The 16,578-nt window shown below is 39.9% G+C and overlaps 4 protein-coding genes and 1 long non-coding RNA gene across 8 annotated transcripts in view; 2 read left to right on the top strand and 3 right to left on the bottom strand.

Annotated features, from left to right (window-relative positions):
* Positions 1-4,098, top strand: part of tpk1 (thiamin pyrophosphokinase 1) — a 101,299-nt gene extending 97,201 nt beyond the window's left edge. For all 4 annotated transcript variants that reach the window (XM_004546536.5, XM_076888094.1, XM_076888095.1 and 1 more), the window contains exon 9: positions 3,002-4,098. In XM_004546536.5, coding sequence (XP_004546593.1) covers positions 3,002-3,147 — 146 coding nt within the window. In that variant the 3' untranslated portion in view covers positions 3,148-4,098. The remainder of the gene's footprint in view (positions 1-3,001) is intronic.
* Positions 3,730-5,559, bottom strand: sec61g (SEC61 translocon subunit gamma). The gene is made up of 4 exons (XM_004546538.3): positions 5,410-5,559; positions 4,930-5,033; positions 4,649-4,751; positions 3,730-3,901 (listed from the first exon to the last, which is right to left on the bottom strand). The coding sequence occupies exons 2-4, from the start codon at positions 5,021-5,023 to the stop codon at positions 3,892-3,894; spliced, it is 207 nt and encodes a 68-aa protein (XP_004546595.1). The 5' UTR covers positions 5,024-5,033; positions 5,410-5,559; the 3' UTR covers positions 3,730-3,891.
* A 955-nt stretch (positions 5,560-6,514) lies between these two features.
* On the bottom strand, positions 6,515-11,936 carry zgc:112332 (retinol dehydrogenase 12). Its single transcript, XM_004546535.3, has 7 exons — positions 11,820-11,936; positions 11,302-11,417; positions 9,554-9,709; positions 9,201-9,305; positions 7,817-8,026; positions 6,999-7,191; positions 6,515-6,809 (listed from the first exon to the last, which is right to left on the bottom strand). The coding sequence occupies exons 1-7, from the start codon at positions 11,828-11,830 to the stop codon at positions 6,707-6,709; spliced, it is 894 nt and encodes a 297-aa protein (XP_004546592.2). The 5' UTR covers positions 11,831-11,936; the 3' UTR covers positions 6,515-6,706.
* On the top strand, positions 11,290-14,928 carry LOC143420291 (uncharacterized). The gene is made up of 3 exons (XR_013100108.1): positions 11,290-11,428; positions 13,776-13,914; positions 14,855-14,928. It is a non-coding gene; the product is annotated as an uncharacterized LOC143420291 (long non-coding RNA).
* On the bottom strand, positions 12,281-15,148 carry si:dkey-73n8.3 (retinol dehydrogenase 11). The gene is made up of 7 exons (XM_004546534.3): positions 15,030-15,148; positions 14,813-14,928; positions 14,273-14,428; positions 14,065-14,169; positions 13,679-13,888; positions 13,082-13,274; positions 12,281-12,454 (listed from the first exon to the last, which is right to left on the bottom strand). The coding sequence occupies exons 1-7, from the start codon at positions 15,041-15,043 to the stop codon at positions 12,352-12,354; spliced, it is 897 nt and encodes a 298-aa protein (XP_004546591.1). The 5' UTR covers positions 15,044-15,148; the 3' UTR covers positions 12,281-12,351.
* Positions 15,149-16,578: the final 1,430 nt, after the last annotated feature.

The following is a 16,578-nucleotide window of genomic DNA, read 5'->3' as shown; positions in this document are numbered from 1 at the left end:
TCAAATGGGATGGCTGGGATGGTCCATTTGGTAAAGTAAATCCGTTGGGCATCTTTCTTTGCCTTTAGACAACAATTCTGATGGCAAAAGAGCCAAACGGGACAGGCAAAAAAAAAAAAAAATCAATGTGGTTTGCAAGGTGCTGTTTAGCTCTTTCACTTAAGTATATCATGTTTGCATGTTTTCTTGTCAGCGAGACTTTGGAGGTTGCTGCTTTTTGAAGTTAAGGCAGTTTTGCTTCCACAAAATTCTAAAATCGATATTTTAATAGAGCAGAAATAATTTCCCAAGGAAAAAAGAAAGACCTGCTTGCAGTGTGATTTATAGTACTAATGAGAACTCATCCTCCAACTTACTCTTAAACACTGATCATAGCACACTTGACACCAAGCAGGCAAAGCAGAGAATTAAATAAAGATGGATTTAAGAAACCAAAAACAAATGGAAATTAAAAAAAAAAGAGAGGCTGCTGTGTCTTGCTTTGTGAAAGTGTTCAGACATGAACGGGTCAAAGCTTTCCAAAAGGAAAAAAAAACCTTCCTCCATTCAGATCTTAAAACCACATTAACTGTTTTTCCTTCATTAACACAACTGAAGTAAATTTTTGCAAATTTACTAAACTGAAGGTTCAGAAATTTCTTAAGTAGTTAATTTGCTGCAGATGTTAAGGACACAGTACCAGCTAAAAGTAAGGAAATAACAAAAAGCCCCAGGTGTAAATCTCCTACCGTGAGCGTAGCCTTTTCATATTAGACACGACTGAATAGCTCCATTCCCTCAGTGTTTGTCAGCTCAGCTTGTTCAGAGCTAATGCAGCGTAAATAAATGTAACGCTTAATGGAAAAAGTGACGTGCAAATTCACATTTTTTGCCATTCGGGGCTATTGAAGCATGATCAGTGATTTGTTATTTTGCCTAGATTAATATTCACAGTACTGTGCAAAAGTCTTGAGCCACCCCTCACATTTTCCTTCCAGTGAGACAGACTGTTGTTATTTATTCATTTATTGTGAAAGCGGTCTGGATCCAGTAGTTATCCAGGCTTTCTTGGGGTCTTTCAAATGTTTTTTTGTTTTGTTTTTTGACATCGGCTACTTTTTCTCTCATTTTCAGTCCAGTCCTTTTACCTGACCATTTTCGAAGGAGTGCTTCTCATTTAAACCTAAGAAAAGCACCTAACTCTATTTAATAACCAGTTTTATGTTTACATGTAACAGACGAGTGAGCAAAGAATCAATTTAAACATTTATCTTTAGACATTTTATTACTAGCCTGCTTAAACACACAATTTGTTTGGATTTCTGTAGCTGAATCTGTGAAAAAAATACCAAAGATGACAGTTTGATAAGCATAAAATAATTTTTTTTGCACTAGCCAGGTGATTCACAAAGAGCCCTTAGCAGAAAACCTTTATATATCTCATGGTGGTGTGCAGTACATTCTTTAAAAAAAAAGAGGTAAAAATCTGGACAAGTGGAGGACAAAAGAAGAATTGGCAAGACTAAAGAACTATGTACAGCAGATGATCAGTGTCTGACAGCCATGTCCTTAAGAGACAGGAAATTATCCAGCAAAGATCTGACACAGGACCTGAAAGACCCATCAGGACCTTCTACTGTTTGTCAAAAACATCATTAGACATGGTCTCAGGGGAAGGGTGGCTGTCAAGAAGCCATTCTTAATGAATTGAAACACAGAGAGAAGGCTGAGGTATGCCAAATTACACAAGAATTGGACTGAAAATCATGGCATGATGATTTGTTTGGCTCAAATCATTGGCAGCATGTGGAGGTCGTCACGAGAGAGGTGAACAGTGAGTGTTTACGGCCATCAGTAAAACACAGAGGCAGCATTGTCATGGTTTGGTGCTGCTGCATTTCATACAGTGGTGTTGGAGATCTTGTTAAAACTGATGGAGTTAACACACCATTCAGTACCATTTGAAAAGTATCTGCTTCATTTTTCAGCATAATAATGTTGAAAAAATGACAATCCCGAACCAACCTGGAGAGAAAACCACAGTGGACCGCTATCACTGATTAAATGGCCTCCTCAGAGCCCAGGCCGCAAAATGTTTAAAGCACTGTGGGATCATCTCCACAGAAAAATAAACAAAAGTCAGCAGACATCCAAGGAAGAGCTTCCAATGCCATTTAAGAAGTACGTAAACAAAGCAAGAAAGGTGGTCCTAGCAGATGGTGACTTTGAAGCTTGTCAGTTTTTGCCTTATGTATTGTATTTCCATCTATGTTTGTCATGTTTCAGTGAATTACTGTATGTATTATTTTAAAGCAAAATATAAAGATGTAAAAAGCGGTATTATGTTCTTAACAATGTGATTGGTTTTGCACCAGTCCTCTTCATACCCTGCTGTGTTCTTAAGATCAGGTCTAAAGCTTAGTGGGAGTCAGTGTAAGGAGGCTAAAATGAATTTAGTTCTCTACAGCAAAAGGCTAAATAAGTTCCCAATAAAGGACCAGCAGATGGCAAAATTTGTCTTACAGTGGGTTGCATGGATACGGAGTTTCCTAATTTGACCACTTGAGGACACTGTTGGACAGCTGCTTTAGTCAAATCATTTGTCGTTTTTGGGAAAGTACTGAAGGCTTGTTGTGTATAAAATCACAAAACAAAAGAAAATGTGGTATGTGACTTGTATACCCTAGTGGTTACCTTCCCTGCTACTGGCAATTAAAATGAGGACGTAACTGTAATGACTGTGATTACTGCAGTAATCACAAAGTAGGAATATTCAAGACCCTTTGTGGATTTGGCTGTAAAACCACGTGTGGCCTCACACAGCTTTACACAATCCAAAGTCATGCGGACCACCCTGCCTCACAATTGTTATCCAAGACCATGTTGATCCAGACCACTTCTCAAAAAGAAAAAGACTCTGGCATGCAGCAATATAATGAACAGCCTAAGAGCATTAAGTGTGGTGTCACTTGGTCTGCCATTAGTATTGTGTGTAATTGTTATTTCTGTCTCCTCTGTCCAGATAATGACGTCCTGCAGTTTGGCAAGCTAGTAAGCACCTCCAACACTTATGAGCCCACTGACCCCGGAAAGCCCAGGAAGGCCGTAACCGTGACCACAGACCAGCCTCTTCTTTGGAGCATGGGCATCGGTAAAAACGGGGAATGACAAAGAAGAGAAATCTTTCTTAATGGAAGTGAAAAATGTGGAATTGTGACCTAGTTTCTCCAGATCAGCTACGGGAAAAAAAAAATCTCAGGTTTTACACATTTGAACAGGCTTTTTAATTTTTGTTCGCTCAGATATAAATGAAAAATCTAATGCTGAAAAGCTAATTTCTTTGCTGTAACCATGGTGACCACTGTCTTTTGAATAACATACTCAAACCACAATAGTCGTGAATGCCAAATTATTACTACTCTGATGGTAACGTGAAGTGGCACTATACAGTTAAACTCTATTCCTACCTTGAGCTTCTACACTGCAGTGTTAAATTCAAAATGAACAATTCTGTTTTAATATCTGCACATTATTGCCTACGTGTGTCCAGATATCCTTTGCATAGCAGCATCCCGCGTGTGCCTTTGAGGTCAAGACGATGGGCCTGCCTTCTGTGGCTGTTAGCAATCTCTATGGATTAAATCAAATTGAGAACGCCTAATTAAAAGTGCCTTTTGATTGCAGATTTACAAAAGGTAAAAACCAAGCTACTGCAAAAAGGTGCTGTGTTGATAGAGTAGACGGGACATATCAGATTTCCAATTATTTTTATTTACACAGTGACATATAAATGTTGAGCACAGAATGTAAAAATGCCATCCCGACAATCCCCCCTCCCCCCCAATCACACCAGCTGTTAACACTGCACCACCATCTCCTGTCCCCACGAGATGAAGTCTGAGTGATCAGGACCTAACCGCCACTAGAAGGAAAAACAGAGAAGGGGATGTTAAGTTGGAGAACACAAATGCACCTTATTTTTCACATATTCTCACTTTTTATAACAGCCTAAGCAGTATTATTATGCTGTCTTCTACTGTACACAAACAACTGCCAACAGTACTGGTGTGACTTTTTAAATCCTGTGTTTTGTGTAATAAAAATGATTAATCACTGGAAGAGTTTGTCATTTTATCATCCATTTCATGAAATTTACATACAAGAGAAACTTGATCAGAGACTTAAATAAAAGATGCAATCATGTTAAATTTGTCTGTGGAAATATAGTATTAGTAGCAGCTATAACATATGACTGTAACAATTAATGGTAGAGCCATAGTGATTCACAAGATTCAAGGGTGATGGCAGAAATTCTGGATCAAAGTGCAGTATTTTTTCATTATAAAATTAAGACATTACAGGAGTTTTAAAATAAAAATACATATATATTGTACTGAGTGAAATTGAGGATGAACTTAGATAACAACAAGTAAAGGCAGATGATAATGAGAAGTGGGTCTGGATCAGTAAGTTACCCTCATTGTCTGTAGAGTCATCACTGACTTTAATTTTGAATGACCAGCTGTACTCAGATTGAGAGGAATACAAAGGAAAACCCTAACCCCCCAATTATCAGTGAGCCAGATGAGAGCACGTTTTAGACGATATTATCTAAAAATTGTTCGGAGACGGTCTGCGTGATGCTGTTTATCATAAATTGTTTACTTACACAATGATGTTGTTGATGGGGATGTGAATGAGCTTGACAAAGAAACCAATGAATCCCATGATGGCAAACCCAATCGCTGTGGCCATTGCAATCTTCTGAAATTCTGGGTGAGGGCAAAAATAATCATTGTTAAAAATACTGGAAATAATACAATGTCCCTATTAAAGAATTGAGCTCTTTGGATCCGGAAATTGCTAGTCAATTGGTTCAAATTTATATATTCATTTTCGTTTCCAGCAAACAAAGGCTAGCCGACATAAATAAAAAGAAACACCACCCACCTTTTCTGTCGGGTTTTGTGCACCTCTTAACGAGCCTGATGGAGTCTTTCACGAACTGCCGGCCGGGCTCAACAAACTGCATAACCTGATCCATGGTGCTTAGTCTGAAACAACACAAGTCAATCTTAAAGCTGGGACTGGTTTCAGTGCTGACGTTGACTTAAGCTGTCCGAGCTTTAACAACTTTGTTATTATAAATATACTGTATATATTCTCATTTTCTAAGAAAGAAACAAAAAACACGATAAAAACAAGCATGCGAAGCTGATTTTAAGTCAGTTATGTTACGTTAATTTAATTAAAACTCGACTTTAGCTAACGCTATCCTAAGATATGCTAACTATTATGGCGACGTAGCGTTATGTTGGCAATAAACCTCGACATGTAAAATAAAATCAAAAGGTTCCAACCCAACTATAGTTGGTTACATTTATCTGATGAAAAATACACATGTGTATTTAAAAGCGGCAGTTAGCTTACCTATTTCCTACGTGATGTTTAGTAAGAAAGTCGGAGAAGTGAGAGCCACGTAGCTACGACACAAATCACCCCCTTGTACAGAAAGAGCTGACGTAGACTTTAGGAGCGCATGCGTATTGTATTCTATGCGCTGTTATCATTCTCTGCACCGCCCCCTGCAGGCGGGGAGGTGTTCTTAACGATTACACTTTCTGGAGTCGACAGGCAGAAGGAAGAGAGGAAGACCTCAAAGAAGATCCATGAATGTAATGGAGCTGGCTATAAAGAGGATTGGTGTGATACTGTAAGATCATATATCCCATCGAAGTTGTGCTTTATTTACATATTTGGGCAAGCAAACATTTGTAGCCATCATCCCAGAAACACATTAATAGCAATAGACTGAAAAATGAAAAACAATCAAGATAATAAACAAGTCTTTAGTCGAGGACTAGAATTAGGTATAGAAAAACAAGTTTATCCCCTTTAATAAAGATAAAACACTCTAGCAGACAGCAAACTGGCAATGATTTAGTCACTTTCACAATTAAAATAAATAAGAAAACTAAATAGTTACAAAGGAATTAGGGCCCCTAAATTTATCACATATTTAAATCCATAAAATTACAATCAGGGGTTCTAGATCCTTTTTTTCAGAGACTGTATATCTAAATCAGAATGCACACATTGTTCAGACAGATTACTGGTCATGGGCTTATCTTATTCCACATTCCTTAGGCACTAAATCCTCCCTCATGTGATGCAGATTAAGATGTGATTTCTAAACAGCATTCTGGCATTTGCTTTATAATGACTTTTCTTTCCTTTCTTCATTATACTTAGCCTACTCATCTCAGTGTCATAGTGTCAAAGCACACATGTCACATCACATAACATGTCTATAGGTTACAAACGAGCAACATTTTGCAATGTAGTTGTTACTCTTACATGCTGACACTTACAACCATATGTGTCCATGCTGTAAATAGTTCTTTCTACTGTTAGGAGGAAAGGTAGAACTGCAAGCATTTATAATGATCTGAGTTTTTCTGATCAGAACCAGATCCACACTTTGCTCTATCTCGCTGTTCAAGACTGGAATGAACAAGATATGCCCTCACAGAAATAAGCATCATGCACTTTTTAATAACACTTTTTCCCACCAAAACATACAATGTACAGCTTTTTTAGATCATTTACAAAATAAAATGGTCTTTGGAGCAATCCTGTTACTTTTCTTTTAAACAGTAACATTAATACATGTATAAAAGTGCTTAGCAGTGCTGTTTAAAGTATGATGTTTTCACACACAGTGTCTTCACTGCCAGGTGATGCCGAGCATGTTACAGCTGACCTCCCACAGTTTCTGCGCCAAGTCATCATCAGAGGCGGTTCTTGAGCACCTTGCAGGGGCGCAGTCACTGCACACACAAAGAAACAGAAAATGAGAATTACACACTATGCACTGCATTTATGTAACTTATAAAAAATGGGGAAAAAACATTACATCAAGTGTAACTTTTCCTTTATTACCAGGTAGAAACACTGGGCACGGTAACACCGGCACTCTAAAAGCTCTTGCGGTTAACTGAAATACTGGGACTGTGTACCTGAAGTACCCTCCACTCAGGCTCTCTAGACCTGGCTCTGCAGCACAGTAAATGGTAGTCTGCGCTCCCTCCACTGTGGTCTTGGTAAAAACCTTGAAGATCTTCACCGCCACTTGGATACATTGGTGCTGGTGCCTCCACAGGTCAGACTGAACCACCCCTGGGTGCAGAGAGAAGACGCTCACCCCTGTACCTGCAACACAAATGCAAGCACATACAAATGCTGCCAAATAACATGTGCTAACAATTGTCACCTGCTATTTATATGTGCATGTTGGGATTTTAAGCGAGGTTTGTAACATTTTTTTCAACCAGTCCCTACAGTGAATATAGTTTTTTTATTTTTAATGAAAACAACAACAGACAAGTTAGCCTTTGTTAAAACACCTTCAGTTTATTTCTGAGTTAATGGACTGAGCTCTACTCCTGGAGGATTAAAGAGAGCATTCAAGTGGAAGTGGGACCCTGTTGGCAGATGAGTAGGTACGAAGGCAGACAGGTACTGACATAGGCAAGTATTTCTGCAAGTTACTCAGGGTGACGTTAATAGAAAGTTTAAGCTTGTTGCTGCCAGACTGTTGTTATGTAAAAATGTAAAAAAAAAAAAAAAATCTACTTCCTTGACTCAACAGCACAACTTCATCCCATTAGTCAGATTCCATGACTCTGAGTCTCTCAGCAAAACCCGCCTACACGATGTCTGCACATGCTCCACTTTTACACATTTCTGTGGCCATATTATGGCTGTAAGATACCCATGTGTTATAGCCTTCATTCCTCATGATGCACATTTGGATATTCCTTTTCTAAAAGCTCACCTTGCAACCTTTTTGCGAGTGAGCGTGCAAAGAGGACGTTAGCCAGTTTGCTCTGTCCGTAGGCCTTCATGGCATCGTAACTCTTCTCACTGTTGATATCATCCAGTCGAAGCCCAGTCCAAGTATGGGCCACCGATGCCACCACGACAATACGGGCCGGAGCAGAACGCTTGATGAGGTCCAAGAGTAAGTAAGTCAGCAGGACGTGACCTGATGAAAACAATTAGAACACCTTTTCTTGTTAATTTATTAACAAAGCAAACCCAGCAGTTAATGTGTAGTGTATGTATAATAACCCTTTTAACAAATATAATTAGTTTTACTATTTTGCAAAAAAGACACATAAGGAAACTGTGCCAATCACATCAGTGACTAGCTGTGCTTCTTGTATACCTGTTGCTGGAATTTGTGTGGTTGTTTCTCATATGCAACATAAAGTAGCTCTTCCTGTGGAGTTTATAAAAAAGCCAGCCACCTGACTGAGAACAATCTAAAATCTGACTCCATTTAGACGACCAAACCTGGCCACCCTCGTTTTCAATTTAAATGGCACTCTACAACCGCAGGAGTCGCAATCTCAAGCAAATCTCGTGGTTTTTTTCCTACTCCTTCTTCCTTGCTGTGAGCTTTCTGCTTCATTAGAAGTCAGAAAGTTTACATTATCACCGGATATTATTCCTGCTGATGTGGTAAACAGTGTGTCACCCAATACAATGCATGCCACGAAGTTTTCTTTTTCTTTTTTTGTTTGCAAAACGTTGAGGGACTCTTCTTGATCTTAATAAGAGCATTTTTCTTTACTGTTTTTTCATTAATTCCCATTTTGCGTAACAATATCACTGTTTAAAAGAGCATGTGAACACATAAAGAATGTGCCAAAGTGCACAGGTTTATTTCTGGATATTTGTACATGTCTGTGTATTTGCATATGTGTGTGGGAGACCATGCTGGAGCACAGTGTTCCCGCTCCGTCAGCCTGAGACAAAAATAACATGGAGGAAAACATCACCTAGGAAGAATCCATGGTCCAATAAAGGAGGAAACACCGGCAGCAGCAACTCTAGTTCATTGTCCTAGCTTGGTGAGACAGTCAGATTGGCGTATGTGTTATTAATGCCAGATTTAAAATGACCTTTTTCACTATGAAAATATGCCTGTCACCAGGCAAACTTAGCATAAATTCAGTCAGAGGCACAGTGTAACTGTCAGCTGTTCACGTTAAAGTAAACTGGCAAATCTAAGCTGTCAGAAAAAGTTGTAGCCAAGCAAACTGTGTAAACATATTTAATGACTGCTTCTAAATATGAAACATGAGCCTTAATTTCAAAACAAAAAAGAAGCGTAAAAATGCAGAGAGAACAATACAAAACTGAGAGTAACTTACCCAAGTGATTGACACCTAGCTGCATTTCAAACCCATCAACCGTCTTGGAGTAGGGACACATCATAATGCCTGCGTTGTTTATCAGGATATTCACTTGTTTTTCCTCTGGAGAAAAAAACAAAAAAACCACACAAACTGCATATCTGATAAAACAACTGGTTTTAAATTCAAATGCTTTTACAGTATGCCTCTAATTATCTGCAGCAGAGGCAGTGGAGGAGCTGAACAAACAGGGATTTATACATCAGCCCTGCAATTAGTGAGCCCTGTTTGCTTGAAGAGTCCATTACTCCTTAAGAGGCATACAAGTATGCTCTTGAAAGGAAAAGTGGATTTAAAAAAAAAGCATATACCATTGATAACAACTTCAGCAAAGGCCCTGATGGACTTGGTGTCAGACAGATCAAGTTTCCTGATGACCACGTTCTCATTTCCTGTGTCTTCCAAAATGTCCGTCCGTGCCTCCTCCGCCCTCTCAAGGTCTCTGCACGCCATGATGATGCGTGCACCTACAAAGTAAGATCCACAGAGCACAAGCTAGTGCATTAAATGAAGAACCTTAATCTTTCAGGGTTCTTCAGATTGTCCTCTAATGTTTTCTAAGCTCTTACTCAGCATCTCATTTAGCCAACTGCTCCACTCGAACAAACACAAGACCCTCTCGACTGTGTCGTTCTCATTCGCTTCTGACACAAATTACCATGCATTCTTCTTAATGAGCACAGAAGGGGGGGTTTGAGGACACATGCACCCACCCTTTCTTTCACCCATATGCAGGCACAAATATGCACACACACATACACACACGCTCTCCTGCAAACACACTCACACATATGCAAAATAGCTGCAGCGCCCAGTAATTACAGAAGATGGGAGCCATTAACTAGTTGTAATATAGCATCTCCATCCTATTGCTGCCGTCTTTGTTTCCATCCTGAGGACCAAACTATTCCCACATCAACAGGGATGCCGAGTTCATACAATTAAATAAAATAGTAAACAAACAGTGAGAGTCACGTCCAAGATCTTTCAGCAGATGATTTTTTTTCACATGCGCAAATCATCTGAGTATGTAATAAAAAGCAAAAATGGCTTGAGTCAGTTTTGATCATAGACTGATTATTCACACTCAGTATGATATGTAATTGTAACAGTCTTTCCTGATTTCACTTCATAAACATTAAATTTCACATGGACAGCTTCCTTTGACAACTCATTACGTGGACCAAAAAGTAAAATAAATTAGTAAATGATAATAATAATAAAATAAATTTCGATCAAAATCATAACAAACGATTGACAATGTTGAGATGCAGTACCTGAAGGAATCGCTTCTCGTTATCAATCTTTCAAAATCCAATCATGTTGTCATCACATTGTTGCGTAATCCAGTTTACTGAAAGATGATGCTGTGCCTCCTTCTACTTTGTTTTAAGGCTGGGAATCTAGTTGTATTATTATTACTATGGGTTATTTTATACTGGTGCCAGTGTAAATTTAAAAAAAAAAATTACATGTTGGTTGTTCTTAAACTGAGGAAGGTGTATGTGGCATGCTGTGTCCGTCATGATGCAGATGGCTGAACAAACTGAGTCTTGTATGCAGAACCAGCTTTCATATTACTCACTCTGTGTGCATGTGTGTGTGTGTGCATGTGTGTGTGTGTGTGCATGTGTGTGCACGACTGCTAGATGCACTGTCTTTGTTTCATGTCTGGCCCTGCAGGGGACCCTCACAATGCTCCCTCTGTCCCTGCGACGCCTCATCTGTCTTCAATTTCTGACAGTCGTCTGGAATCATTGAAACATTAACCAAGATGCTCATTTAAAAATATATATATATTAAAAAACAAAACAAAACAAAAAACCCACAAATTTTTAGCTATATTTTTATTCAGATTCATGATAGACTTGGGTATGCCAAGCAAGTTGGACCTAGCCCAATCACATAAGTGTTCTTAGTGCTTAAATCACGAGGTCAGAGTGGAATATGCACTGTAAGTCACAGCCTGCCAGTTAGTGTAAATTAAAGAGGCAGGCACACGTCTGAAAACCTGATAGACAGAGGCAGATGGAGAAAGACCCGCAGCTGGGCACAGTACCTCTTCTTGCCAGGTCCTTGGCAGTTTCTTTGCCTATACCAGTGTTGGCTCCAGTGATGACCACTGTTTTCCCATCTAACCTCCCCTCAGAAGACCAGTGGTTACAGCACACACCCCTGAACAAGAGGCAAGTAAAAGCATTGATTATATATTTTTCCTTAAAGTTTTAAAGACCTGATCTTTATTTGGACACAAAAGAGTCTATAAATCAGCACATGCTCTCATACTAACTATTCAACATCAGACTTACACATACTGCATCTGTAACAGAGTATATTACATCAGTTGGTTTCCAGAATAATTGCGCAAGTCGTCTAAACAGATTCATGCTCAAAGCTCTTTTTTCCGTTTTCAAAATTTGCATAAAAACACCAATAAAACCACGACGCAAATCACTCTGCAAAATCTGGTGACACAGTGGATAATCTTCAAATATCTCACACTGCTGGTATTATTAGAGCCAGCTACCTAACCTTTAACGTTTTCTGCAGGCTCTATTTTATGTATTTTTCTCCTACCTGCAGTACATTCTTCCTCAAAGAGCAACAGGTTTCCACCTTAGGACCTCTGCGACAATACAGCTCCTTTCTCCGCCACAACACTTTATCAGCGGGTTCCGTGCTTTTCATCTGTCAGCCACCTCTCCTCGTTTTCTTTTGCGTATAGGTGCCGGGGCCAATCAGGGGCGGGCTGACGCATAATTGATTCACAAGTTACAGGCTGTGGGAGCAGCCGGCTCTCCTGCCGCCTCCTGCTGTCGGAGAGACTCGAGTTATGGGGTTAGCTGAGGCGAGAGTGTGATAATTCACCACTGCGGTGTGTGATACCACCGAGAACGTGGAAAACCCAAAGTTAAAACGTGCCTCACTTCACTATGTAGCAGCATGCCAGAGCTAAAATCCTAATGATGTAAGAGTCTAATAAAAATGGGAAGTCTGGTTTTTTTTTTCACTCACAAACGGACACACAAGGACACACAATGCTATATCAGGGATGTTTCTTTATTGGAAGCTGTTACATTTGTCTTAGCCTTCAGATCAAAGGTGAAGTTTATCTCCAGCGGATGCCCAACAGGTGGCAGCTCACAACCCACAGCTTCAGGGCTGTGCCATCATCCTGGCCGGCATTGGAGCTCTCTGCTCTGGAGCAGTTACTGTGGGGAAAGGGGTGAATGGACAATACATAAGCACATCGTTTAAGTGAGCTATACATTTCCATCGCTGTAACATAAAGTGCACTAAAACATGTGATAATTAAAATGTAACCAGCTGATAGTTAGAAGATAGTAGATAAAATGGAGACACAATTGGATAGCTGTAAGGTAATATTTGGTGCATTACGTGTAAATTAATCAAACTCCACACTTTCTTCATTGATCATTACATTTCTAATTTATTCTTTTTCGTTACTTCAGGTAGTTACTCATTGCTTCAGGGCTGCATGACCATCAACAGACTCGGTTTAAAATGTATCAAATGTGAATTATAGCCATGGGTGGAGATACAGTATTTTCCGGTCGTGCTGAGCGATTTGGAGACTGAACAGATAACGCTGTTCTTTCTAAGAAAGGTGCATATTATAAAATATTTATTATCTAACGAATCACTTATACAGAATGACTCATAGATCTTTAGTAATTACCCATTAATTAGTGTATTAAGAATTATTCGGATGATATCGATGAATGGCTCCTCTTGTCTTTCATGATTCTTTAATCACACCTGTTTTATAGCGATTAAGCAAGTTTTTGTCTGTAATTGTAAATAGTTTTCACGCTGACCTGTAGTATCCTCCAGTGACCAGCTGATTCTCAGGAGTGACGGTACAGTAGATGGTGGTGTAGGCTCCCTCTGCTGGGGTCCTGATCAGAAACCCGAAGTTCTTGACTATATCCAGAAGAGGGCGCCTTATATACCTTAAAATGTCAGTGTTCACGAAGCCGGGGTCAACTGAGTAGGCTGTGATACCTAGAACTGGAGGGATTGGTATAAATATTATTTATCCAACCTGAAATGAAGCAGATCCTTGATAACAGCTTGTAGTCACACATGAGTGGACACATCAGTAAAGTAAAACACCCAGAATATATAGTTTCACTTGATTTAGAAAAAAAAAGTTACAGAAAGCCTTGACTCATATCTGGGAAGAAATGACAGCATTATTAGTGAACGAGGAGTGATTTGCTGGGCAACAATTATTTCTTTAACACAACTTATTTCCCTGTGCTCTGATGTCGCCCAGAGCAGTTGTGGTTGAGGCATGGGACTCTCACACTGTTGAGATAAGATCAGTTTTCTCCTTGCATAAGGAAGGCGAGGTAGACAGGCAAAAGACGACACATAATGACTAGATAATATTTCAGTCTCTGCGTCCCTACCCTCTGTCCTTTTGGCCAGCTCTCTGGTGAACAGGACATTAGCCAGCTTGCTCTGTGCGTAGGCCCTGAAGTGATGGTAATCCTTCTCCCCTTTCAGATCATCAAAATGGATCTTGCCAAAGATGTGAGCTGCTGATGACAGGTTGATGACCCGAGATGGGGCCGAGTGCTTCAGCAAGTCCAGCAGCAGAAAAGTCAAGAAGAAATGACCTAAATGGGTGGTAGGAGAGAAAAAGGTGAGGAGTTTTAAGCCACCACTGATCACTGATCACATATTTAGCAGTAACAACAGGAGCTGACTGACAACTCATCTGCTCTTTTGCTAAAGTCTGTTTCAATCTAACATGTTTGTCATTAACTAAACCTTGTGTGTTTTTTCCTCCTACCCAAGTGATTGACTCCAAACTGCATCTCAATTCCATCCACTGTCCTGGCAAAAGGACACACAGCCACGCCTGCATTGTTGATCAGATAGTGAAGAGCTTTCTCAGCTGTGAAAACAGGACAATTGTTACCACCATCACAGTATTTAGAAGGAAAAAAGAATGCACGCACTACTCCGAAGTCCGCGTGTGTGTTGCGTGTGCCACCCACTGTTGTAGATATTCTCAGCAAACTGGCATATTGATTTGGTGTCAGCCAGATCCAGTTGCCTGGTGACTACCTTCGCTCCCTTCACCTCCCTCATGACGTCGCAAGCAGCTTGCTCTCCCTTCGCCATGTCTCTGCACGCCAAGATCACCCGGGCGCCTACGGGAGATTAATTCCTCTTGTTTGCGTGTACATGCATGTTTGACATTTGAACAAGATAGCACGATTTCAACACATATGTCTGGGCCAGTTTGGCAGTCTTTGTGTCGTGGCAGTATGCTTTGAACTTAATCCCTCTGCCTGCCTTTGATTAACCAGTACCGATACATGAGTTCATTAGAATTATGCGTTATCATAAAGACAGTTTATGTTTGAGTAACCTGATTGTATTTATTATATTTGCGGGAACAGGAAGCTTCAAGTGCACAAGTTCACAAGTACACTGAGTCACGCAGACGAGAAAGAATATGACAACAATTGTAAAGAAATTTGTTACTCATCATTGCATTTGCTGTCTTTACATGTGCAGCGCTGTTTGCTTGCCTCTGCTAGCCAGGTCTTTAACTGTCTCTTTTCCTATTCCAGTGTTGCCCCCCGTCACTATAGCTGTCTTCCCATCTAGACGTGTATCTGAAGACCATGTGGGGATGAAGAGAGACCTGTGGAGTGAGACACCTAAAGCCTTTATCTCAGATGGATGAATGAAAAGCTACCGTCAGACTTTTCCCCCCCTTTCTGGTGATGATGTACAAAAACTTACCTGATTGCTTGCATTTCCAAAGTAAAATAAAACTGTGATATCCCTACTCAAAAATTGTTTTCGCTGATGTTGAAAAGTCCCAGAGATGTGGAGGCACAGGGCTGAGAGAGAAAGCAAACATGACCGCCTTTTAAATGGTAAGCTGTTGTCAGAAAGAAATACCCCTCTGTTGGAACTCATCACTGGTGCTAATCAATTATGGCGGAATTTCAAGATAAGCGTCATATGATTGGTGATGCAGTATTTTAAAGAATCAAAGAAACAGAGAAGTATTTGTTTAAGAGGTTTCAGCTCTGCGTACCAAACTAAGTATTTGAAATGACTCAGCAAACTAGATTTAAGACACTGAATCTTTATTTACTGTAAAAGGAAAGTAAACCCTTTTCAATTCTAAGGCTTTATAAATCAGGGATCAATAAAAATCCCTGGTCCTTAGCATGTCTTAATATAAGGCTGTTTAACGAGAACTAGCACTATCCCCTCACAGCAACAACATCCGGGGTTCGAATCCAGGCAGGACTCAGTGGAGTTTGCATTCACCATCCAAAGACAAGAATGGGGTTAGTTTAATTGGTGATTCTAAACTGGCCGTAGGTGAGATTGTGAGTGTGAACGGTTTTCCGCCTCTCTCTGTGTTATCCCTGTGACAGACACAGAAAAAAAGACTCATCACAACCCCAGCAGGATGCCGAGGTCCTGCAAAACAAGGCCAAATAATCGCTCCTCCACCACCATGCGTAACACTTGGTATGAGGCATTTGTGCTGATATGCTGTGTTTGGTTTTCAAGAAATGTGGCATTGTGGATTAAGGCCAAACACTCTACTTTGGTTTCATCTGGTCAAAGGACGTTGCTTCAGAAGTTTGTGGTTTGTTCAGATGCAGCCGTGCCAACCTAAGCTGTTCTGCTTTGTTCATTTTAGAGAAAAGAGCGTTTGTCCTGCAACCCTTCCAAAAAAGTCATACTTTCCTTTTGAACAATAATGGCCCGATCTGAGTGCGTTTGCTCTCAGCAAGATTGGCAACTGTCTAGAATGTTTTGCAGTTGCCAATCTAGCTCACTGTGCTCAGTGATGGCCTTATAACCCTTTCCAGACTGATAGACAGCCTCTTTTAATCATTCGTAATATCTTTCCGCTATGGCATTGTGCTTCCACACAAACAAACAGCCAAAAGCCCTGCTTTTAGAGTTGCTCGCACTTACTGTGTGATGCTGATGTATTAATTACAAGCACTTGATCAGCATCACCTGGCTGCTACTTACACTCTTAATTCCTATGGAAGCATTAAAAGGGTGTGTTTAGCGTTTCACACACTATTTCTGCATTTTGCCTTAGTTTTCGTTGACACAGCGTATGCTCATATTTGTAGTTCTTCGCGGTTGTATTTGTCTGATTTTTTCACATGACTGTATGTAGCTGTATTTACCTTTTCTCTGAAAATTTTCTTCCTTTTCTGCATTAGAATTATTATTATTATTACTGTCTATTATTACTGTGTCGTAGATGTAACAAAATCACAAGAGCAAATTTTTCAATTAAATTTGTAAG

The sequence above is a fragment of the Maylandia zebra genome, linkage group LG9 (assembly GCF_041146795.1).
Source record: "Maylandia zebra isolate NMK-2024a linkage group LG9, Mzebra_GT3a, whole genome shotgun sequence".
In the NCBI taxonomy this organism is placed as follows: domain Eukaryota; kingdom Metazoa; phylum Chordata; class Actinopteri; order Cichliformes; family Cichlidae; genus Maylandia; species Maylandia zebra.
Note: the sequence above shows the minus strand (reverse complement) of the source record. Positions and strands in the feature narration are given on the sequence as shown.

Bases quoted from the DNA above. Each gene is read 5' to 3' on its own strand.
- sec61g (XM_004546538.3), bottom strand. From the start codon at position 5,023: ATGGATCAGGTTATGCAGTTTGTTGAGCCCGGCCGGCAGTTCGTGAAA. The intron at 4,752-4,929 runs GTGGGTGGTGTT...GCCCTCACCCAG, and splicing joins CACAAAACCCGACAGAAAAG to AATTTCAGAAGATTGCAATG.
- si:dkey-73n8.3 (XM_004546534.3), bottom strand. The intron at 14,429-14,812 runs GCAAGCAAACAG...AATCTCCCGTAG, and splicing joins TAAAGACCTGGCTAGCAGAG to GCGCCCGGGTGATCTTGGCG. The intron at 13,275-13,678 runs GTAGGGACGCAG...CAATCCCTCCAG, and splicing joins GCTGGCCAAAAGGACAGAGG to TTCTAGGTATCACAGCCTAC.
- zgc:112332 (XM_004546535.3), bottom strand. The intron at 9,710-11,301 runs GTACTGTGCCCA...CTTACTTTGTAG, and splicing joins CAAGGACCTGGCAAGAAGAG to GTGCACGCATCATCATGGCG. The intron at 8,027-9,200 runs GTAAGTTACTCT...TGTTTTCATCAG, and splicing joins GCTAGGTGTCAATCACTTGG to GTCACGTCCTGCTGACTTAC.